General features: G+C 52.9%; 2 protein-coding genes across 6 annotated transcripts in view; both read left to right on the top strand.

Annotated features, from left to right (window-relative positions):
• The first annotated feature begins 4 nt into the window (after positions 1–4).
• On the top strand, positions 5–14,267 carry EMC1 (ER membrane protein complex subunit 1). The gene is made up of 23 exons (XM_064730486.1): positions 5–137; positions 252–376; positions 1,124–1,189; positions 1,739–1,832; positions 2,429–2,557; positions 2,670–2,796; positions 3,450–3,599; positions 4,240–4,407; positions 4,716–4,787; positions 5,187–5,246; positions 5,456–5,578; positions 5,800–5,896; positions 6,573–6,689; positions 7,499–7,698; positions 7,915–8,064; positions 8,387–8,548; positions 8,783–8,902; positions 9,118–9,255; positions 10,123–10,296; positions 11,069–11,279; positions 11,675–11,759; positions 12,976–13,105; positions 13,261–14,267. The coding sequence occupies exons 1-23, from the start codon at positions 37–39 to the stop codon at positions 13,438–13,440; spliced, it is 2,979 nt and encodes a 992-aa protein (XP_064586556.1). The 5' UTR covers positions 5–36; the 3' UTR covers positions 13,441–14,267.
• Positions 14,268–14,939: 672 nt separating this feature from the next.
• Positions 14,940–23,240, top strand: part of UBR4 (ubiquitin protein ligase E3 component n-recognin 4) — a 105,022-nt gene continuing 96,721 nt past the window's right edge. For all 5 annotated transcript variants that reach the window (XM_064730776.1, XM_064730775.1, XM_064730774.1 and 2 more), the window contains exons 1-5: positions 14,940–15,078; positions 20,845–20,942; positions 21,798–21,901; positions 22,536–22,665; positions 22,770–22,909. In XM_064730776.1, the coding sequence (XP_064586846.1) occupies positions 14,948–15,078; positions 20,845–20,942; positions 21,798–21,901; positions 22,536–22,665; positions 22,770–22,909 (603 nt within the window). In that variant the 5' untranslated portion in view covers positions 14,940–14,947. The remainder of the gene's footprint in view (positions 15,079–20,844; positions 20,943–21,797; positions 21,902–22,535; positions 22,666–22,769; positions 22,910–23,240) is intronic.

Below are 23,240 nucleotides of genomic sequence, written 5' to 3'. Positions count from 1 at the left end.
CGGCCCCGCAGCTCAGAAGGCCCCCGGGCCGCTGTCATGGCGGCGGCGCTGCAGCCCGTCCTGCTCCTCTTACCTTTCCTGCTCCTGCTGCCCTTGGCCGCCGCCGTCTATGAGGACCAAGTGGGCAAGTTCGACTGGTGAGTGCCGGGCTCCTGCCGGGTTGGGTCCCCGCTCCCGCGGACAGGCCCCGCGCCCGCCGCGCCGCTCTCGTCCCTGTCCCATTTCAGCGTTGCTGCCGTTCCCTCTCGCAGGAGGCAGCAGTACGTGGGGAAGCTCAAGTTCGCCTCCTTGGAGGCCTCGCAGGGCTCGAAGAAGCTCGTTGTGGCTACGGAGGAGAACGTGGTGGCCGCCCTGAACTCGCGGAGCGGCGAAATCTGTGAGTGGCCGCTTTGAGGGTCCCTGCGGGTGCCGGTGTTTAACTCTGAGGGTCCCTGCGGGTGCCGGTGTTTAACTCTGAGGGTCACTGCGGTGCCGGTGTTTAACTCTGAGGGTCCCTGCGGTGCCGGTGTTTAACTCTGAGGGTCCCTGAGAGGTGCCGGTGTTTAACTCTGAGGGTCACTGCGGTGCCGGGGTTTAACTCAGGGTCCCTGTGGGTGCCTTTGGTTTAACGCTGCCGTGCGGCCCCGGCGGGCGGGAGGGCTCGCCCGCTGGCTCACAGCCCTGTCTGAGGGCCGGCTCCGTGGGCAGCCCGGTTTAATCCCTGTCTGAGGGCCGGCTCCGTGAGCAGCCCGGTTTAACCCCTGTCTGAGGGCCGGCTCCGTGAGCAGCCCGGTTTAACCCCTGTCTGAGGGCCGGCTCCGTGAGCAGCCCGGTTTAATCCCCGTCTGAGGGCCGGCTCCGTGGGCAGCCCGGTTTAACCCCGTCTGAGGGCCGGCTCCGTGAGCAACCCGGGTTTTACCCCGTCTGAGGGCCGGCTCCGTGGGCAACCCGGGTTTTACCCCGTCTGAGGGCCGGCTCCGTGGGCAGCCCGGTTTAATCCCCGTCTGAGGGCCGGCTCCGTGGGCAGCCCGGTTTTACCCCGTCTGAGGGCCGGCTCCGTGGGCAGCCCGGGTTTAACCCCTGTCGGCGAGGCAGGAACGCCTCTGCCGGCACAAACGCCTCTGCCCTGCTCTGTCTCTCGCAGTGTGGCGCCATGTGGACAAGGGCACCCCGGAAGGAGCCATCGATGCCATGCTGATCCACGGGCAGGGTAAGGCTGTGACAGATGAGTAGTGCCGTGATTGACGCTCACAATTAGCAGAGAAATGTCATGTATACATGCTAAGAAAAGTTTTATAGATTTATAGTTTTGCCTCTTCATGTGGTTATCAAGGGAGAGCTGGGTCTGGGACATTTTGGGGGGGGTTGTCACTATGGAACACCTGAACTCAGTCAGGATTTGAGGAAGAGATCTTCACCGCGGGACAGCAAGGAAGGGGTCGATGGACAGAACTTTGGGAGGGGTAAAAGGGTTAAAAAGCCAAACCCCCATTGTGTGGGTGAGCACACTGTGGGGAAAATCCTCTGCTCCCAGTGCTGTAACCTTTTCCCTATTCAGCCTTCTGTTGTATTTTTGATGAGGTTTAATGAACCTTTCTCGGTTTTTGCAAAGTGAGTGTCTGTTTCTCACAGTGCCAGGGCTGGGGGGGCTCCTGGGGTGTGGAGCCAACCTTGGAGCACAGGCTGGGCATGCAGAGCCCGTCCCTTTGCTGGTCCCTGCTGGGTGCCAGCCCCTGTTTGTCCCTCCCCTCCTCCCCAGATGCCATCACTGTGTCCAACGCTGGGCGGATTCTGCGCTCCTGGGAGACCAACATCGGGGGCTTGAACTGGGAAACCTCCCTGGACACGGGCAGGTGGGAGCTCCTGTCTGCAGGGTTTGCTCTCCTTGGAGGGCTGCTCTGGGAAGGAAAAAATGGGTCATGGACTCAATCTGGGCTTGCATTGTAGAGAAAGATTAGTCAGATGTAAAGGTTCCAGAACAAATTTTAGGTGAATTCTTTGTGAATGGCTGAACCTTGCAGGGAATCACTGAGGTGGGAAAAGCCCTCCCAGATCAAGTCCAAGCTGTGACAATCTCCACCTTGTCCCCAGCCCAGAGCACTCAGTGCCACGTCTAGGACACCTCCAGGGATGGGCACTCCAAGCCTCCCTGGGCAGTGCCAAGGCCTGAGCCCCCTTTCCATGCAAAAATTCCTCCTGGTGCCCACCCTGAGCTGCCCTGGCCCAGCCTGAGGCCGTTCCCTCTCTCCTGTCCCTGTTCCCTGAGCACAGCCCGACCCCTGGGCTGTCCCCTCCTGTCAGGGGCTGTGCAGAGCCACAAGGGCCCCCTGAGCCTCCTTTGCTCCAGGCTGAGCCCCTGCCCAGCTCCCTCAGCCCCTCCTGGGGCTCCAGCCCCTTCTCAAGGGTAAGATAGGAAAAGAATTCCCTAACTGCTGGTGCCTGTGCTCAGTTTCCAGGGGGCTGCCCTGGTGGGGCTCCCTGAGGCAGTGAAGTACGTGGCAGTGCTGAAGAAGGCAGCCCTGTCCCTGCACTACCTGTCCAACGGGCACCAGAAGTGGGTGGAACACCTGCCTGAAAGGTGAGAGCACCTCCAAGGAGAGCTGTGAGCCCCTGGCACGGGGCTGCACCTGCCTTGTGCTGCTGCAGTGTGAGTGGGAGGGGGATGCTTCATGGCTGCTCCTGTGTTGCAGTGAGAGCACTCAGTACGAGCTGCTGTACTCCCGTGGCACTGGAGTGATCCACGTGGTTGGCATCGTCCCCCAGAGCCACCTGAGCCTGCTGACCTTCAGTGTGGAGGATGGGGAAATCACCAGACAGGTAGGGGAGCCAGAATGCTGCATGTAGGGGGATAGAGTATAAGTAAATAAAGGTAGTATAGAAAGTAATCTTACCCCCTAAAGAGTTGCTGCTGGGTTAATTATTGAGGATTAGGAGCAGGCCTGATGTTAACAGGCCACAGCTGTAGCCAATAAAAGAGTGTTGTAAAAGAGTGGATTGGTTGGTTGAGGGGACTGGAATCAGTTTACTGTAGGGACAAGGAAGAGTCAGTGCCTAGAGGAGCTGCCTACAAGAAACATCAGGGAGGTGCAAAACTCTGGCAATGTGGAACCCTTGCAATGCAGTGACAATAGAACTCCTGCACTATAATGACAACAGCTGGATTTGATGTGAACAAATGCACTTCCAACCCTGTGGTGGGCAGAGAAATCAATTGTTGTGCCACAGAGACCCCTCCCTTCCCTGAGGCATTGCCTCCACACCAGGGATTCCATGGCTGACTGCCCTGGAAGCCAAACTGAGCCAGGCTGGCAGCTGTTAGCCAAGATTACCCACAACCCTCAGGCTGACAGGTAGCTTTTCTCAGCTGTGGCTAAAAATAACTGACTTGCCTTGCCTGTGTGTGCCCGTGGGTGCTGTGCAGGCTGTGTGCTGTGCAGGCTGTGTGCCCTGAGCTGGCTGTCTCTCTGCAGGTGAGGGTGGCAGCCCCGTGGCTGGGGGCTCTGCAGGGCCCCTGTGCCGTGGTGGGGGAGGCTGTGCTGGTGTGTGTGGACACAGCCACACGTTCCCTGCACGTCTGTGCCCTGGACACGGAGCAGGACATGAGGAGCATCCCCCTGCAGGTGAGCACTGCTGGCATTCCTGACCCAGCTGGAGCTGGTTCCCTGTGGTGACAGCCTGGTCACAGAGACACAAAGCTAGATAAATAAATAAGTTTTCCTGGAATCAGCCTGGGAAATGTGAGGGAGCTGGAGAGAGAGAATTCTAAACAATCTACACCTGGTGTTTGTAATAAGCTGTATTGCCCATAGGTTTGTTCACCAAAGGGTGGCTTCTTCCCATTAGCTAATGGGATGGTTTTTTGATTAAAGGACCAATCAGGTCCACCTGTACGAATTAGGATATAAAAAGCACTGGGTTTCTTAATAAAGTGAATTACCCTTTTGTGAATGTCTTGAGAGTCTCTGTCACTCTTTACCTGGTCCTGACCCGTTATGGTGGCATCTCCCCAGTCTGTTGGTGAACTGGGGGGTGATTGGAGGTGGGGGATCATGCTCTGTAAATTGAGGGAGGGTGGGAAAGCTTTTTGTCTGTTCTTCCTTCTGGATCAATGTCTTCTGAGCTTTGCTCCAATGGAGCCTCAGCCTTCCCTGCTCCTGCTCTGCCCCCTGACTCAGGGCATCTCTGCCTGCTGCTGAGGGGAGGGAGCTGTTGGTCCCACTGCAGGATGGCTCCCCAGCAATGTGCTTGTCTCCCCTGCAGTCCCTGGAGCTGGAGTTTGCAGATGACTTCCAGGCCAGGATCTTGGCCACTCAGCCCAGCGTGAGCGGCGCCTCACGGACTCAGTTCTTCCTGCAGCTGTCCCCAAGCCACTTCTCCCTGCTGCAGTACAAGCAGGGGCTGCTCAGCCACCTCCGGGACTTCCAGCAGGTGAGAGATGGACCAGGGACAGGGCCAGGGGCAGCTGAGCATCCTTCACCCTGCTGGGCCAGAGGGCAGGTTCTGCAGGTCTCAGGAACTCTGGGCACCATGGCTCAAAAACCTTTAGCAGGTTTTTGCTCCCATCTTTAGGAGAAGTAAGGTTTTTCCTGTATATACAATTTTAAATTTGGCTGTGACAGTTCACCTGCTTTTAATTTCACTATGATTTTATTTACTTCACAAGTACTTTTTCATGAGGTTTAGGGGTTTCTTGAGGGTGTTTTTTAATGATTTCTTTCATTTTTTTCCTTTTCCAGGCAGCTCTAGTGAGTTTTGCAACGACTGGGGAGAAGACAGTGGCTGCTGTGCTGACATGCAGGAATGAACTGGTGAGCACAATTCCTGTCCTCTGGGAGCAGCCCAGCTCTGGGGCTGGGCTCCACTGGGGTTTCACAGGCCCAGGGATGGGGAGCCCCTTGAGGAAGAGGAGGAGTTGATAAGTTTCAGTGATAACACAGGGCTCGATTATGTCCAGCTGAGGCTGTGCCTGGCTCAGTGAATATCCTGTGGAAGGTGGGGAAGTGCCAAGGAATTGGCTTTCCTGCTCCACAGAGGATTTCATTTCTTGGGGATATCAAACATACTTTATTTTTATCAGGACAGGCCAGAGCTGTTTCCTGCCTGATATCACAGGCAAGCTGAGATTTGTCAGGCAGTTGGAAACCTAATTTTTTTATCCTTTACTGGTGTCTGAAGCCGTGTTACATTTCCTCTCATCCTCATTTCAGAAACCTGGACTCTCTGATGGCCTCCAAGCTGGCAGCACTCTGGAGGATGCCCGCAGGCAGGTATGGGGTGCTCTTGTTCCCAACTTCTTGTCAGTCCATTTTATTCCTTCACCTGCAGGAGCAGAATGACAGAGCTCTTACACCACCTGTACAGCCTAAAAGCACAGCCTAAAAATATCCTGAAGCCCCAGTTTTTGGTGGGGATGGAATCCTGCTGCAGGATTTGGTGTGGTGTGGGTGTAACCCCTGTTTTCTGCCCACTGCTACAGGATTCCTTAACCTGCTCCAATCAAACCTACAACATAAACCTCTACCTGGTTGAGACTGGGCAAAGATTGTTGGACACCACAATCACCTTCAGCCTGGAGCAAGGAGGGGCCAAGCCACAGCAGGTGAGCAGGGAGGGGTTATTGCAGTGCTCCCCCTTCCCTGCTTTGGCAGCCAAGGGGAAAAGCATTCCAGGGATCTTGGAATTTTTCCAAGGCAAAAAGCATTCCAGCATTCCAGCATCTCTTTGCTCTGGTTTCACCTGATTTCTGCTGTCTTCAAGGAGATGATGTGATCATTAATTTTGCTGTTTCTTTGCCTTTGTTTTGTTTTGTTTCTTTCCCAGCTGTACATCCAAGTTTTCCTGAAGAAGGATGACTCCGTGGGCTATCGAGCCTTGGTGCAGACTGAGGACCACATGCTCATGTTCCTCCAGCAGCCAGGTGACTCCCAAAAACAGCTTCCCCTCTTTGTAACAGTCACCAGGAGAAAATTCTGTGTTCTCAAGGATTGTATTTCATCATTACTTTCCTTGGAAGCTGAAAAAAATCATTTAACTCTCCTGAGTCCCACAAAAGACACAGGAGACTCTTTCACCCTCACCTGGACAGACAATTCTGCACTGCTTTGTGTGGGCAGAGCCTTTGGATTTCAGGGGTTTCTGCAAATTTCAAAACTCTTTTTGTAGGATGAGAGTGTAAGTTCTGTTGTGGATCTTCCTCAGAGATTTTCAGAAATCTCATGGCAAAAATGTTAATTTGCAGAAAGGATTGAAAGTCTCATCTCAGTGACAGGAATTTTGTGGGGCTCTAAAGGAATCCAGGGGTTCACACTGTGAATCTCTTGTTCTAAATAGACTCAGTGACTGAACCCTTTTAAAGCACCAGATTGCTTTCACTGATCCTGAGGTTTTCTTCCTACAAGTGGCTCCTGTTGCATGAAGTATTTATCTTTTATGAAATAATTAAGTTAATTATAGTAGATATTAATACACTTTTTGCATTTTATTTCGAGGTGATTGCATTTCAGGGTTGCACTGAAAGATACTCTAATACTGAGTGAGTCGATTCCCAAATATTGAGTTGATTTTTCCAATATTCTGCTCTTATTTCTTGGCAGGAAAAGTTGTGTGGAGTAGAGAGGAGTCACTGGCAGAGGTGGTGAGCTTGGAGATGGTGGATCTGCCTCTGACAGGAGCACAGGCTGAGCTGGAGGGAGAATTTGGAAAAAAAGCAGGTGAGTTTAACAGAATTACCTCTGTGAGTTTGCTTTCCTTCCTAAATAAATGTGTTTATTGTTTTTTGTTTACTCTGAGCTGAGAGATTAATTTAAATCTCTACTGATGCCAATTAAAATGAGCAGAAATAAACCCTTTTCTGTGTAAACTTTGGAAATCCAACCCAGATAACATGAATATATTACATTGTTACATTTAAAAAAAAATCAGCAGCAGTAGGAGGGATTTTTGGTCATGTCTCCTGACTGTTTTTTGTGGCTCTTTCTGGAAGATTTGTTTCCAATAGGTTTTTTTTTGCTTTCTTTTGTCTTTCCTTGCTATCCTGGATGCAGCCATCCAAGGTAACCCCACCCTGCATGGAGTGTGCTCTGCTCCTGCCCAAAGCTTCTGGTGCCACTGCTCCCCTCTGCTTGCTCTCCTCAGGGGCTGAAACAGAGTTGGAATCTGGTGTTTTGGTTAAGACTTTGAATACAAACCCTGACTGGGCAGAATTAAGGATTTTTAATTGCTCAGAGGGATTTCTGTAGAGGTGGGGGAGCTGTAGGTGGGCACAGTGAGAAGGAACACAAAATCCTCTGCATGAAGGTTTGCTTTCAGTTGATCAGGGCATGTTTTGGAATGAGTGTGGAGTGGGAAAGGTTGGTAAATGCCAGAATCTGTGACAGAAATGGCAACTGTAACTCAGTGCAGAGGGGGAGGCCAGGAGCCAGCCCAGGTCTGTGCATGGCAGCGTTTGACAGCACAGTTTCAGCTCTGGGGTGGGGTGGGTGTGATTTCCCTCCTGCTCTCACTGTGCTGCCCCTTGCAGATGGTTTGCTGGGAATGTTCCTGAAAAGACTCTCATCCCAGCTCATCCTGCTGCAAGCCTGGACTGCCCATCTCTGGAAGATGTTCTACGATGCCAGGAAGCCCCGGAGCCAGATTAAAAACGAGATTAACATTGACAATTTGGCCAGAGACGAGTTCAACCTCCAGAAGATGATGGTGATGGTCACTGCCTCGGGCAAGGTGAGGAGGCCAGGGCAGGAATCTGTTTCCAGGCTGGAGCAAAGCTCTGAGTTGGGCAGAAATGATGGGAAGATGCACAGGATGTTTGTGGTGGCTTTAAAGGGAGACCAAGGCTCAGCTTTCTTTGGGATATGACAGAGAAGGATGTCATGCTTGAATGGGAGAGATGTTTCCTAAACTTTGGCTTTCCTGTGTTTCCCATGTGTTTTTCCTCAGCTTTTTGGCATTGAGAGCAGTTCTGGCACCATCCTGTGGAAGCAGTACCTGAGGAATGTGAGACCAGGCTCCTCCTTCAAGCTGATGGTGCAGAGAACAACAGCCCATTTCCCCCACCCTCCACAGTGCACTCTGCTTGTCAAGGACAAGGTGAGGCCCTTTCCTGCCCCTCCATGGGCATGGACAGGGCAATAAAACCATCTTCTTGGGCATCACCTGCTTGTCAGGGATGTGGGGATGGCAGGGGAGAAAGATCTGGAGGGAAGCAGACACAGAAGCCTTGGTATGATCGTGGCTGTTGTGGACAAATACAGGATAAATGTTTGGACAAATGTGTGTTTCCAAACAGAATATTTTCAGGATGGAGTAGCTGAACACAGAGTATGAATAGTCAACAACACTAGCAAGTAACAGTTAAAAAACTACTCTTTTTTTGGTCTTAAAAAGAGGCAAAACTTGCCCTGTTTTTCAGGAAACCAAGATGAGTTTTCTGTACGTCTTTAACCCCATCTTTGGCAAGAGAAGCCAGGTAGCTCCTCCTGTTCTGAAACGTCCCATCCTCCAGACTTTGCTTCTGCCCATTATGGATCAAGACTATGCCAAAGTGCTGCTGCTGATTGATGATGAGTACAAGGTAAATTGCTTTGCCTGGAGGCAGTTTTCTTTGCATTCAGGTTAATTATTCCTTTCCCTTTTGGAACACGATGGAAAAAAATGCCATTGAGCCACATTTCACACAAAACTATGAGGTTATTCTGGTAAGACAGACCTTATCTTGATAAACACGTTAGAAATGATCTTTCTGGTTCATTCTGGGGTGGGGACTTTGTCTGTATCAGTTGTTTTTAACTTAGTTTTTCTTTTCCAGGTTACACCTTTCCCAGCCACTAAAAACGTCCTTCGCCAGCTGGAAGAAATAGCCCATTCCATCTATTTTTACTTAGTTGATGCTGAGCAAGGAAAACTCTCTGGATTCAGGCTGAAAAAGGTATGGGAGGCCCCTTGCACTCACTTCCCTGAATGCCCTGTGGATAATGGCAGATCTCAGTTCCCTTCGTGGAGCTTTGCTCAGCTGAACCTTCAGCCTCAAAACACACCAAAGGAATTGGGAAATCCCAAAGCAAGGGGAAATCTGCATCCTGCTGGTGGAGATGGTGTCCTTGGGAGGTGAGATCCAAGCTCCCACATGCTTTTCCCCTGCAGGACCTGAGCACAGAGGAGAGCTGGGAGGTGGCCATCCCCACGGAGGTGCAGAGGATCGTGGCTGTCAAGGGGAAGAGGTCCAACGAGCACGTGCACTCCCAGGGCCGCGTGATGGGCGACCGCAGCGTCCTCTACAAGGTGCTGCTGGCTTTGTGTTGGGGGTTTATCCCATGGGAGGATCCCAGTACCATTCCCTACATTGGGATGAGCTGCCCTGTGGTAAATGAGCCTTGCTTGGTCGTATCCTGTGCAAGCTGTTCCAGCTCCAGAGCTCAGTCCCCAAGGGCACTGGGTGCCAGAAGCCAGCTCGCTCTCAGACCAAGGCCGCGGGTCAGCCCCTAGCAAGCAGGGAGATATTCAGCTCTTAGTGATCAGGCAGCTCTTGTGATTTCAGCTTTGCTTGCTAGGTAGCTTTTCCCTTGGCCTAAGGCTCCAGCAGACGGTAGAGAGAGGAGAAGCAGCAGACGCTGGCTGTTCCACGAGTGTGGCTTTATTGGAGGGTCCGTGAAGGGTCTCAGCTCTTCTTCTTCCGAGTCAGCAGGGGTACAGTATGTTACTTTTATACCCTTGGCCTGGATCCAATCCTGACCAATGGCAAAGGTGTTAGAGTGACCATAAGTGACCAATGGTAGGGTTTAACACAATATTGCCTTACATGGCTATAGGGATAAGGTACAAGGCGGATGTCCCTGGAGACAGGAAACTTCTTTGCCGCTGTGTCAGCATTCTATTCTCCAAGGGGCCCTGGCTAAACCTGAGGGGTTTACTACACTGTGGTGCCAGTTTTCTTTCTGGGCAGCAATGTCTCTGTGGAAGAACGCTCACTTTGATATTTTAATGCAGCAGTTAAGTCAGTCAAAGTCTGAAATTGTGGAAATAGCAGCTTGATTTCTTGAGGTGATTTATGCTAATTGGTTCACAACGTGCCCAGTGCCAGATGAAGAGAAGGAAGGAGGTGTCTGTGGCACTGACAGGGGGTCTCAGCTGTTTCTCCTCCATCCCTAGTCCCTGAACCCCAACCTGCTGGCCGTGGTGACCGAGAGCACGGACACGCACCACGAGCGCACCTTCATCGGGATCTACCTCATGGACGGGGTCACGGGCAGGATCATCCACTCCTCCGTGCAGAAAAAGGCCAAGGGGCCCGTGCACATGGTGCACTCTGAGAACTGGGTGGTGGTAAGCTGCTGCTTCTTTGGGGTGCCCCTAAAATCACCTGCTGGACAATGGTAGGGTGATAAAAAGCAGTGACCTGTAATGAAGGTGCTTCATGGTGCAAATATGACAAAATATAATGGCAGATCTGACAGTTCTGTAAGTTTAACAAATTAGTATGCTGTCACAGTTTGACACTGGCACAATGCCAGTGCCCCCATGGAAATGCATTCTCCCTGGTGTCTGCTGTGAGATGTGACCAGGAATAGAGCAAAGCAGGCTCCAGCTTAGGAATGAAGAAAAAAACTTTATTAATCTACAACTATATGTAAAAAGAAACACACAGAAGAATATTCAAATCTGAGCACCTATTGGTTTGACCACTGCATCCCAAAAAACTCACTTCCTCTCAAACCAGGACACATACTTAAAAATCATCCAGTTAGAGGGACAGTGAATGAAGTAATCCCTCCCTTTCAATTCTGCCCCCTCTAAAGCCCCCCTTAGCTTCTAGCTCCCCATTTATTATGGCTGTGATAGAGAAATGAGATGTCCTTGGTTCACAATGTAGCAAAGACTAAATAAGATTCCAGCAAGATTTGCTTATTGTTCTAAAATCTAAGGGAGGGGTAGGAAGGTGCAACAGTTACTTAAGGAGCTATGTAACTATATAATAATAATCTACAGAGCTACAAATCCATGGAAAACATATAAAAAGCAAAAATCTTTGTGGCATGGAGGCAGTTTAATGTGATTATTGGATATTCCCTGATCCCCCTGGAACTCCTGCTTGCAGTACCAGTACTGGAACACCAAGGCCCGGCGCAACGAGTTCACGGTGCTGGAGCTCTACGAGGGCACAGAGCAGTACAATGCCACAGCCTTCAGCTCCCTGGACCGCCCCATCCTGCCCCAGGTGCTGCAGCAATCCTACATTTTCCCCTCTGCCATCAGTGCCATGGAGGCCACCATCACTGAGAGGGGCATCACCAGCCGCCACCTGCTCGGTGAGTGCCTGCTCGGGGACAGGGGAGCTCTGAAATCCAGCAGAATGCACTCTGCTGCCACAAAGTCCTGCTTGGAGTTGTGCTGGACTCATGGAAGGGCAGGGATGAGCACCAGGAGTGTGTCTGTGTTGGCTGTCAGAAAATGCTGGCAGGAATGGCCAGAAACTAAAACCCAGTGAGCTTCACCCCAACACAAGGAACAGCTTTTCCTTGGGGGTGGCAGAGCAGTGGCACAGGTGCCCAGGGAGGATCTGGAGCCATTCCAAACCCACCTGGATGCATTCCTGAGTCACCTGCTCCTGGTCACCCTGCCTGGGTGATCCCTAGAAGGCCCTTCCAACCCTGGCTTTTCTGGCATTCTGTGATTTTTGAGATGCTTTTACTTTAATGCACAGTTGGGCTTCCCTCTGGGGCCATCCTGTCCCTTCCCAAGGCCCTGCTGGACCCTCGGCGCCCGGAGATCCCCACGGAGCAGAGCAGGTAGGGAGGGATGGGAACCTTCTGGGCTCTGGGGAGGGATGAGAACCTTCTGGGCTCTGGGGGAATGAGAATCGGTGGAGGAGAAACGTTCTGGGCCTGGGGAGGGATGGGAACCTTCTGGGCTCTGGGAGGAGGGAACTCTGCTCTGAGATTGAACCTCTTCTTTTCTGGGCTCTGGGGAGGAATGAGAACCTTCTGGGCTCTGGGGAGGGATGGGAACCTTCTGGGCTCTGGAGAGGAATGAGAACCTGCTCTGTGGGATGAACCTTCGGGTTGAGGGGATGGGAACCTTCTGGGCTCTGGGGAGGATTGAGAACCTTTTCTCTTGCTCGGAGGGTGAGAATTTTCTGGGCTGCAGGGGATGGGAACCTTCTGGGCTCTGGGGAGGGATGAGAACCTTCTGGGCTCTGGGGAGGGATGAGAACCTTCTGGGCTCTGAGAGGGATGAGAACCTTCTGGGCTCTGGGGAGGGATGAGAACCTTCTGGGCTCTGGAGAGGGATGAGAACCTTCTGGGCTCTGGGGAGGGATGGGACCTTGGATGGAAGAGATGAACTTCTGGGCTCTGGAGGGGGATGAGACTGTGGGCTTGGAGGGATGAAACCTCTGGCTCTGGAGGGGATGAGAACTTCGGTCTGGAAGGTGAGAACTTCTGGGCTCTGGAGGTTGAGACGGGTGGAGGGATGAGAACCTTCTGGGCTCTGGGGAGGGATGGGAACCTTCTGGGCTCTGGGGGGGATGAGAACCTTCTGGGCTCTGGGGGGGAATGAGAACCTTCTGGGCTCTGGAGGGAGCTGGATTTGTGTGAAAAGGAACAACCTGTCCTGCCTGGACTCAGAGGAGTCTTGGCACAGAATGAAGGGAAGCTCCTTCAGCTCAGAGGTTGGATTTGATGATCTTGGAGGTCTTTCCCAACCTGAAGGATTCTTTGTTTCTGTCCCCAGTCTGTGGTGATGGTTTGCATTTGTCTGTGTTACAGCAGGTCAGTGGTTAAACCAGCCTGGTGTCTGTATTCTCAGGGAGGAGCACTCAGAGGAAATGGATTTTTGAGTTACACTTACTTGTAAAACTTAACCTGATACATCTGATTTTCATCATGCAGCAGTAGTGTATCTGCACTGGGAAAAGCTCCCAGATTTGCTGGTTTAGGGTAGCTTTTGGTAATCAGGAGACAGTGGTGGCCTAGCTGGGGTTTGATGTCTGGTGGTGCCTTGCAGGGAGGAGAACCTGATCCCCTACTCACCAGACGTGCAGATCCACGCTGAGAGGTTCATCAACTACAACCAGACCATCTCCAGGATGAGGGGCATTTACACAGCCCCCTCTGGCCTCGAGTCCACCTGCTTGGTGAGTGCAGGGGGAGGGAAGGTGCAATTTGGGGGTGATCTGAATTCTGTAACTCACATATAACCATCACTCCTTCCTGTTCTGTCACCCTGAGGGGATCATTTGGGGTTTTATGCTCCAAGCTGCACTCCCAACTCCTGCTCTCCCCTCTGCAGGTTGTGGCCTATGGGCTGGACATCTTCCAGACCCGGGTGTACCCCTCCAAGCAGTTTGATGTGCTCAAGGATGACTATGACTACGTGCTCATCAGCAGTGTCCTCTTTGGGCTGGTCTTTGCCACCATGATCACCAAGAGACTGGCCCAGGTGAAGCTGCTCAACAGGGCCTGGCGCTGAGGGAGGGATCCCAGCCCCCCCAGGGATGGACCCACAGGCCTCTGCTCCACTGGGCTGGAAGAGATTTGTGAGGAAAAGAGATTTGTGAGGAAAAGCTGCTGGAGGAACGAAACCCACGCTGCCCACGTGTGTCCTGCAAGGAGAAACGGAAGAGATGAAAAACAGAGACTTTTTAAATCTGGTCTGACTGAAAAAGGAGCTCCCAAACCTCCCTGAAAGCCCCTAAATCAGTGTCTCCCTGGTGTTGGTGAAGAGAACCCTGAGGATGTGTGTGCTGCTCATTCTCAGCTCTCCCTTGCTGCCAGCTGTGCCCCACATCTGGCAGAGAGAGGAGGGTTGTTTGTGCCAGCTGTGCCCCAGATCTGGCAGAGAGAGGAGAGTTGTTTGTGCCAGCTGTGCCCCACATCTGGCAGCAAGGAGAGTTGCTCCTGCTGTGAGGAACAACCTTGGGTGATTTCTGTAGGAAAATGTTGGAATTTGGGTGTCTGGCACTGGGAAACAACCTCGTGGAGCCAATGACAAAGCGGCAGAGCAAGGGGAAGATTTTGTAAAAGCCTCTCCATGTTCTTTATTTATTATGACAACATCAGCGCCTTCCCATTTGTTTCTGAATTTTCCTGCATTTTTTTGCGTCCAGAAATGATGTTAAGGTGGGGTGGTTCGGGGGCAGGAGCCTCTCAGCGTTTCCATCGGGATCACAGCTCTGAGCACTGTAAATTTTAGTTGTTAAGGTCCAGTTTAACATCGAGTTTGTCCCCGGGAGTGGCCGTGCCCCCCGCACCCCCAGGGTCCAGATCCCAAAATAAAGCTGCGGAGCAGGGAGCGGGCTTGGGCTGCTGAAGTGTTTCTTGGGCTATTTGAGGGGTTCGGGGGCTGTTTAAGTGGGCATTTGTGGCTTTTTGCGTGGGTTTGGGGGATATTTAGGTGTTTTTTAGGGATTACTTAGGTGAGATTTTGTGGGGATGTTTAGGTGGGGGTTGGGGGTTACTTAGGTGGATTTTGGGGATATTCAGGTGGGTCTTGGGGAGCTGTTGAGGTGTTTTTTGGGGACCATTGAGGTGGGTATTGGGGCTGTTAAGTGGTTTTATGGGGCTATCTCGGTGGGTTTTGAGCTACTTAAGTGGAGACTTTTGACTGTTTAAGTGAGGTTTTTTAGGTATTTACGTGGGGAGGGAGTATGTCCTTATTTAAGTGTTTTGGGGGACTCCTGAAGCGGGTGTGTTTCGCTATTCGCTGTTTTGGGGGTTTTTGGACGATCCCTGAGGCCGCTCCGAGCCCTCCCTGCCCCGGGGCAGCCGCGGGGGCGGGGCGCGCGCACTACGCATGCGCGGAGCCCAACCCCGCCTTCCCCCCGCCGCGCACGCGCCGCGCGCCAAAAGTTGCTGACTCACGCAGTGCGCACGCGCCCGCGCCGCGGGCCAATGGGGCGGCGCGACGTTGCGCGGTCGCCGCCCCGCCGGCAGGGGGCGCTGTGCGCGCCGCGGCCCCCGGCCCAGCGCAGCCCAAGATGGCGGCGGGCGGCGCGGGGGCCGCGGCCGGGCCCGGCTGGGACGTGGCCGTGCGGCCGCTGCTCTCCGCGTCCTACTCGGCCTTCGACATGAAGGAGCTGCCGCAGCTGCTCGCCTCGGTCATCGAGAGGTGAGCGAGCGCGGGCGGGGGCTGCCGCCCCTCGGGGTCGCCCGCTCGGGGGCAGCGCCGGGGGTGCCGCTGCGGGAGCGGCTGAGGGGCGGCTGAGGCGGGGCCCGGCCGGTGTGAGGGGTCTGGTGCTCGGTGCCCGGTGCCCGGCGGGGCTGCGGCTGCCCGGGCAGAGCCCCGAGCTCCGTCCCCGGCTCCTCCCGCTGTCCTGGGGCCGGCGTTCCCGGAGGTGCCCTCGGGCCCCATAACGGGCTCAGGGTGCTCGCCCGGCCGCAGCACCTCGGACCGGCGCCCGCCGAGAGGCTTCGGGACTGTTCTTGTGGTTTTGCTTTTGTCCAGGCGTGTCACGGTTTGCCCGCTTGGGCCGGGGGAAGTGTTGGCTCACCGGGCTCGGGGGTGACCAGACTTCCCTCTGAGTCTTTTCCACTGCAGTGCTTCTCCTGTTTTAAGTCGAAATAAAGCAGAACCAAATCAAGTCTGCCTTGTCTTAACCGCACAGGTTGGAGTCAGTGCATACGAGTACCCACTGCAGTACTTAATTCAACTTACAGCTTGTTTTATGAGCTAAAACACGAGATGCGAGTGCCACAGCACCATGCTCAGTTACAGAGATATAACCCCGGCCACAATAAGTTGTTAGAAAACATAAAATAACCAGTCCACTGAGGAAGGTGGTAAAATAACGCCTTGAGGTGTTTTGTTTGATGCACAATGGCTGAGTGTGCAGTGGGTGATGCTTCAGGTTCAGAGCGCGTTGCAGGAGTTCTGTGCCTGCGCACAGAGCAGTTGTTCCCCCGGGAGCTGCACCCTCGGTGTCGATGGTTTGGGCAGTTCTTTGGTCATTCTTTGCTTTAGGGACCATTCCAGTGTCACTTTTCCCCGGCAGCTCTGCTGTCCCTGTGCCTGAAGCTCATCAGTGGAGTGTTCCATCCGAGTATCCCAGGGACACTGGAGTGGATCCACTTGAGTTCTGGGAGAGGGCTGTTTCCTCCTTCAGAGGCAGCCTTGGCTCTGTTTTCCACTTGAGACAGCAGTTTGTGCCTCCAGGCAGCTCTGCCTGGGGTTGGGGTTGTGTGTCTGGTGGTCTGGCAGGATTTGGATGGTATTTTCTGTTTAATGCCTTGGTGGGGTATGCTAAATGACAAAGGAATAAATACAACTCTTCTGGAGCTCTGCCTTTCTGTGCTGAACAAGAATCTATCTTTAGATTTCTCACAGAAAATCTTTTATGTGCTCAAGTTATTTTTAGGAGGCAGTTGTTCAGCTCTTGATGGTGTCAGCCAACCCAAAGTGGCTGGATTTCCCCTTAAATAAACTTGGTGCAATGACAGGGAAATCACCAGTGTTACTCTTTTCAAAATAAACAATAAACTCCTTTTTTAACTACTCTGGTATTTCATTTATAAGTTTAGGCACCATGGAGTTAGCAGGTGTTATCAAGGAGGAATTACCAGTTAGAAGGTGTTACTAACTGGCAGAAATTTGGCCCTTATTTGACATAAATGATGGAAATTCTGGCTTGGAAAGGTGCAGTGGAGGGGAGCTGCAGGTCTGTGAAGTCTCTCCAGGCTGGTTTTTGGGGAAGGGGGAACTCACCTGGAGCAGTGCCTTCCTGAGGAGGAGGAGAGGAGGCTGCTTTGTGCCCCCTGCCCCAAGGACAGGCTGTGTGTGGGGCTGTCAGGGCTGGGGACAGGCTGTGTGTGGGAATGGGGACAGGCTGTGTGTGTGTGGGGCCGGGCTGTGTGTGGGGATGGGGCAGGCCGTGTTGTGTGGGGACAGGTGGTGGGCGGACAGGCGTGTGACTGGGATGGGGACAGGCGTGTGTGGGGCTGGGGACAGGCTGTGTGTGGGGATGGGGACAGGCGTGTGTGGGGATGGGGACAGGCCGTGTGTGGGGCTGGGGACAGGCTGTGTGATGGGGATGGGGAAGGCTGTGTGTGGGGCTGGGGACGGGCTGTGTGTGGGGAGGGGGCCAGGCTGTGTGTGGGGATGGGGACAGGCTGTGTGTGGGGATGGGACAGGCTGTGTGTGGGCTGGGGACAGGCCGTGTGTGGGGATGGGACAGGCTGTGTGTGGGGTGGGGACAGGCTGTGTGTGGGGATGGGACGGCTGTGTTGGGGATGGGGACAGGCTGTGTGTGGGGATGGGGACAGGCTGTGTGTGGGGATGGGGACAGGCTGTGTGTGTGGGGCTGGGGACAGGCTGTGTGTGGGGATGGGGCCAGGCCGTGTGTGTGGGGATGGGACAGGCTGTGTGTGGGGATGGGGACAGGCTGTGTGTGGGGATGGGGACAGGCTGTGTGTGGGGCATGGGACAGGCTGTGGTGGGGGCTGGGGCCGGGCGTGTGATTGGGGATGGGACAGGCTGTGTGTGGGGATGGGGACAGGCTGTGTGTGTGGGGATGGGGCCAGGCCGTGTGTGTGGGGATGGGGACAGGCTGTGTGTGGGGCTGTCAGGATTTGGGCCAGGCTGTGTGTGTGGGGCTGGGGACAGGCTCTATTTGGGGCTGTCAGGGCTGGGGACAGGCTCCATGTGGGGCTGTCAGGATTTGGGCCAGGCTGTGTGTGGGGATGGGGCCGGGCTGTGTGTGGGGCTGGGTGCAGGCTGTGTGGGGATGGGGACAGGCTGTGTGTGGGGCTGGGGACAGGCTGTGTGTGGGGCTGGAGACAGGCTCCACGTGGGGCTGTCAGGATTTGGGACAGGCTGTGTGTGGGGCTGTCAGGGCTGGGGAGCAGAGCTGGGAGCTGATTAACGTGTACAGTGACACTGAGACTTCTCTCACTTCTTCCCTGGGAAGCAAAACCCCTCCAAGCAATAAAGCACAGTCCAGAGGCTGAAAAGTCATCATTAAAGCTCACGTGTGCTCAGAATAACACTCCAGCACATCCCAGATTGAGCTGTTATCTTCTGTCCATGGTTATTTGCAAGGATTGATGGTGACTTGACTGCTGCCTTCCACTTTGCATTATCATAACATCCACAGTGTGTTTAACTCCAGCCTCCATTGCCCAATCCCTATCTGGTGCTGGATTCTGCACCTCTGTGTTCTTTACACCCTCTGGGCACTGTGTGGTGCACAGCTTGACCTGTGCAGTAATTTAGGAGCTGTCAGCCTCTGCTGTACTCTGTTATTCCCAAATTGTTCTCATTTGTTCTCCTGACAATGCTTACATACATCTGCTGCTGCCTTGGAGCTGGGCTGAGAGGAGGCTGAGCACAATGAGTGTGTGAACAGAGAGAGCAGAGGCTGCTTTGCATGATCAGAGCCTGGGCTCCTTCCTCACCAGGGCACTTCTGGCAGGGAGGGTGAGCTCAGGCCTGAGGTGTTGGAACTCGTGTGTGACTCTGCTGAATATATTCCACTAAAGCCTCTCTTCATTTTTTTATTTTTCTGTTTGTATCTCAGCCTTTTAGGCAGACTAAATAAAAACTCAGACCTAGGAAATCAAGCTGCAGCTGACAAGTATTTATTTCTGCTCGTTTTTGTGGAGAAGTGGTTCTGATCCAGAGTTGTTTCTGTTGTAGCTGCACCTCCTGTTCCAGCTGGGAACCATGGCTTAGGGTGCATGAAGGGAAGGTGACTGGGCATAAACTGGGCTTTGTTCAGGTCAGCAGGGAATGGTGAAATCGTGGCTGGAGCTGGGTACAGCCTGTGCCAGGGGCTGCTGCCCTCCAGCAATCACCTTTGGCCTGGAGGGAGAGAAGCCTGGCTGGGCTTGGAGAGGGAAAGTGACTCTGATAGTCTGTTCTTGCAGCCTGCTTGTTTCACTGCGTGAAAATGTGAAAGAAAGTAAATGGATTGATTAGGAGGCACATATGCACATCCCATAGTCTTGTCACAGGAGAAACAAGAGCGAAAAGTAGGTGAGGGTGCAGAGCAGTTTGTGTTGTGTGTCTGTGCAGCTGGGATGTGGTGGGACACCGTGAAGTGTCACCTCTGCCATGGAGGGCTGATCTCTGAGGGCAGGGGCTGTAGCTGAGAAGCCTCAGGGACTCTGCCTTACCTGCCCAGATTGCCCAGCTGCTGCCAGGTGCTGTGTGTGTGTGTGTGTGTGCTGTGGGTGTGTGTGCTGTGTGTGTGTGTGTGTGCTGTGTGTGTGTGTGTGCTGTGTGTGCTGTGTGTGCTGTGTGTGTGTGTGTGCTGTGCTGTGTGTGTGTGCTGTGTGTGCTGTGTGTGTGCTGTGTGTGTGTTGTGCTGTGTGTTGCTGTGTGTGCGTGTGTGTGCGTTGTTGTGTGTGTGTGTGCTGTGGGGTGCGCTGTGTGTGTGCGCTGTGTGTGTGCGTGTGTGTGTGTGCTGTCGTGTGTGTGTGTGCCTGTGTGTGTGTGCGTGCTGTGTGTGTGTGTGGTTGTGCTGTGTGGTGTGCTGTGTGTGCTGCTGTGTGTGTGTGTGCTGTTTGTGTGTGTGTGTGCTTGTTGTGTGTGCGTGTGTGTGTGGTTGCTGTGTGTGTGCGCTGTGTGTGTGCTGTGTGTGTGCGCTGTGGTGTGTGTGTGTGTGTGCTGTGTGTGTGCTGTGTGTGTGTGCTGTGTGCTGTGTGTGCGCTGTGTGTGGCTGTGTGTGTGCGCTGTGTGTGTGTGCCTGTGTGTGTGCGCTGTGTGTGGTGTGTGTGTGTGTGCTGTGTGGCTGTGTGTGCGCTGTGTGTGCGCTGTGTGTGCGCTGTGTGTGTGTGCGCTGTGTGGTGTGTGCTGTGTGTGTGCTGTGTGTGTGTGTGTGTGTGTGTGTGTCGCTGTGTGTGTGTGTGTGTGTGTGTGTGCGTGTGTGTGTGCGCTGTGTGTGTGTCGCTGTGTGTGTGTCGCTGTGTGTGTGGCGCTGTGTGTGTGTGCTGTGTGTGTGTGTGTGTTGCGCTGTGTGTGTGGCTGTGTGGTGTGCTGTGTCTGTGTGTGTGCTGTGTGTGCGCTGTGTGTGTTGCGCTGTGTGTGCGCTGTGTTGCGCTGTGTGTGGCTGTGTGTGTGTGCTGTGTGTGCTGTGTGTGTGCGCTGTGTGTGTGCGCTGTGTGTGTGCGCTGTGTGTGTGCGCTGTGTGTGTGTGCTGTGTGTGTGTGTGTGCGTGTGTGTGTGCTGTGTGTGTGTGTGCTGTGTGTGTGTGTGCGCTGTGTGTGTGTGTGCGCTGTGTGTGTGCTGTGTGTGTGTGTGTGTGCGCTGTGTGTGTGCGCTGTGTGTGTGTGTGTGTGTGTGTGTGTGTGTGTGTGTGTGCTGTGTGTGCTCTGTGTGTGTGCTGTGTGTGTGCTGTGTGTGTGTGTGTGTGTGCTGTGTGTGTGTGTGTGTGCTCTGTGTGTGTGTGTGCTCTGTCTGTGTGTGCTGTGTGTGCCGTGTATGCTGTGTTTGTGCTGTGGTTCTGCTCTGACCCCTCTGATCTTCAGCCCTGCCCAAGCTGCAGTTGGTGCCATGCTGGGGAGGGCATTCCTGTGCTCCTGGCCTGGCAATTCCTGCCAGCCTGAGCAGAACACTCAGTCCAGGCTCTCTGGGCAGCTGAGTTTAGAAAAACTGAAAGGTTAATGAGCCTCTGGCAGGGAGTGTGGCTGGCGGAGCCTGACCTGTTGGTGCTGTGGAGGAGAAGCACTGGCAGCACAATATTTCCTTCCAGTTCCTCTGTGGGCAGGGGTGCCCGTGCCGTGGTGTGGCTGCTGCTGGAGCACTCAGCCCTGGGGACACGAGGGTTGTGTTCCCAGAGCTGTCACCTTGCCCTGCCCCTGTCATGGGGCACATTGGGGTGCTGGGTGCTGCTGCTGCTCTGCTGGGTCCTGCTGACCTCTGTCCCCTTCTCCCTTGCAGTGAATCTGAGATCCTGCACCACGACAAGCAGTATGAGCCTTTCTACTCCTCCTTCGTTGCACTTTCCACACACTACATCACTACTGTGTGTGGCCTCAGTAAGTGTTCCTTTGCTTCTCTTGCTCCTGTAAAATGACTGGATGCAGTAAAAGTAAATCAGAACTGTTGATTTTTGTATTTGTTTTTTACCCTCTTGCTGAATCAGACCTTAGGGCCAGCATTGCTGCCTTTTGTACCATGAAATGTCAGCTCTGATGGAGAGGGAAGCTTGTTGATGGGAGTGTTTGGCCACCAACTCCTGGACAGCTTTGCCTTTTTGGCTGCTTATTCATTGACCTGACTGAAGTTTTGGCCAAGTGTTTAAATCAGTGTTCAGGCATTTTAGATTATCCTTCAGCAGTTAGAACACTGCCATGGTTATTTGCAATCCCTGGAAATGTCCAAGGGTGGGTTGGATGGGGCTTGGGACAACCTGATCAAGTGGAAGATGTCCCTGGCCATGGCAGGGGGTGGGACAGGATGGGATTTAAGGTCCCTTCCAACCCAAACCATTCTGTAGTTACGTTACTGTGTTGGAGTTAATGATCAAAACATTGTGACTCCAAATATTTTCTGTTATTTTGGCTGACAATTTAGCAATTTCAACAAAAAAATGGGCTTTGTGAACTTGTTTCATGTTCCTCAGAGCTTCTGTCAGCATTAAATAATGTTGCTGGGGAAACTGCTTTATCTGTCTGCATTCCCCTGTCTGGGAGTAGGAATTATCCTCACTTTGCTGACATTTCTTGGGTTACATTGTAATGAGGCTGAGTTTGTATTGCATCTGTGTTAGGCAGGAGAGATTGAGTGTGTACCCACACTGCAGAGCATCCTGCTTTATTGACACCATTGGGAGCTTATTACACTGGGCTGGTTTACAACTTACTGTGACTACAAGGATGTGCTTTTTGCAGTCCCCAGGAACCAGCTGCAGTCAGTGGCAGCTGCCTGTAAAGTCCTGATTGAGTTCTCCCTGCTGCGGCTTGAGAACCCAGACGAAGCTTGTGCTGTTTCACAGGTGAGACAGGGCTGGGCCTCAGTGGGAGATGGACTTTGGGCTCCAATTCTGAAATACCTGCTCTGATGTTGAATGCATAAAGCAAAATTAATGAAACTCTTAAAGTAAGGTGTACACTTTGGTAGACTCTGATTCCTGCCCCTCTGCATTCTATGAATGCAAAGCTGTGAATCAAAGCTCGCACACAACTCGAAATAAAGGTGACCTGAAGCCTTGGTTAATTCAGTTTGTTTCCTGCACTCTGGTTTGGTTTTGTGCAACAGCCTGGGTCACAGCTATCTGTAGAGTTTTTAAAGATGTTTTTTGCCTGCTTGTATCTCTGTCTTGTGGGAAAGCTTAAATATATTTGAAAGAGGGAAGACCTGTGAGGAGTGTTCCCATAATGTTGTGTCACAGCAGAGAGAGCTGTTCCAGGTGTTTCCCATGGAACACAGGCATGTCAGTGACCTGGATTACCTGCAGTCAGGGATGTGTGTCCATCCTCGAGGGAGATCAGAGTGGCTCAGAGCTGTTGCAGTGGCCTCACCAGCTGAAGTTGCATTACTCTTAATCCATCTGCTTAGAGTAAATGATATGGAGGAGGGATTGGAATTGGGAGAGTTTAAATGGTCCTTGATGTCTCTGTTTTCTGCAGAAACACCTCATTCTGCTGATCAAGGGGCTGTGCACGGGCTGCAGCCGCCTGGACCGCACAGAAATCATCACCTTCACAGCGATGATGAAATCAGCCAAGCTGCCTCAGACTGTCAAAACCCTCTCTGATGGTAGGGAGGGGCCTCAGCTGTGTGTGTTTCACTGCAGCACTGGAGTGGGGCACAGAAAATCTGAGGTTTGCTCTCTGAAATGGGGGTTGGTGTTTTCCCTGCAGTTGAGGACCAGAAGGAATTGGCCTCCCCAGTGAGCCCAGAGCTGAGACAGAAGGAAGTGCAGATGAACTTCCTCAACCAATTGACATCAGTCTTTAACCCCAGAGTCTCTTCATCACCATCAATCACAACAGAGACACAGGTAAAAAAACCTCTTAAAACAGAAGCAGTCTGAATTTCAACATTATTAACACAGTGCAGGGAAGGACAGAGGGCTCTAAGTAGTGCTTTTCAATACAGGTGTAAAGAGAACCTTCCTTAAGTACATAAATCCTGCTTGCATGGGATAAATGGCAAACAACCAAATACTGTTTGTGCTGCATTGGCAATACTGGATTTGTTTCCTCATGGAATGCAGCATTCAGTGACATCCATGGTTGTTTGGAGTTGTGCTGCTGATACACCTTCATTCTGTATCAGAGACTTGGAGAAATACTTAGAGAAATTAAGATTACTTAAAGAAATGCTGTGTA

This window comes from Zonotrichia leucophrys, chromosome 21, assembly GCF_028769735.1.
Source record: "Zonotrichia leucophrys gambelii isolate GWCS_2022_RI chromosome 21, RI_Zleu_2.0, whole genome shotgun sequence".
In the NCBI taxonomy this organism is placed as follows: domain Eukaryota; kingdom Metazoa; phylum Chordata; class Aves; order Passeriformes; family Passerellidae; genus Zonotrichia; species Zonotrichia leucophrys.
The sequence above is the reverse complement of the archived record's forward strand: the minus strand, read 5'-3'. Positions and strand labels throughout refer to the sequence as shown.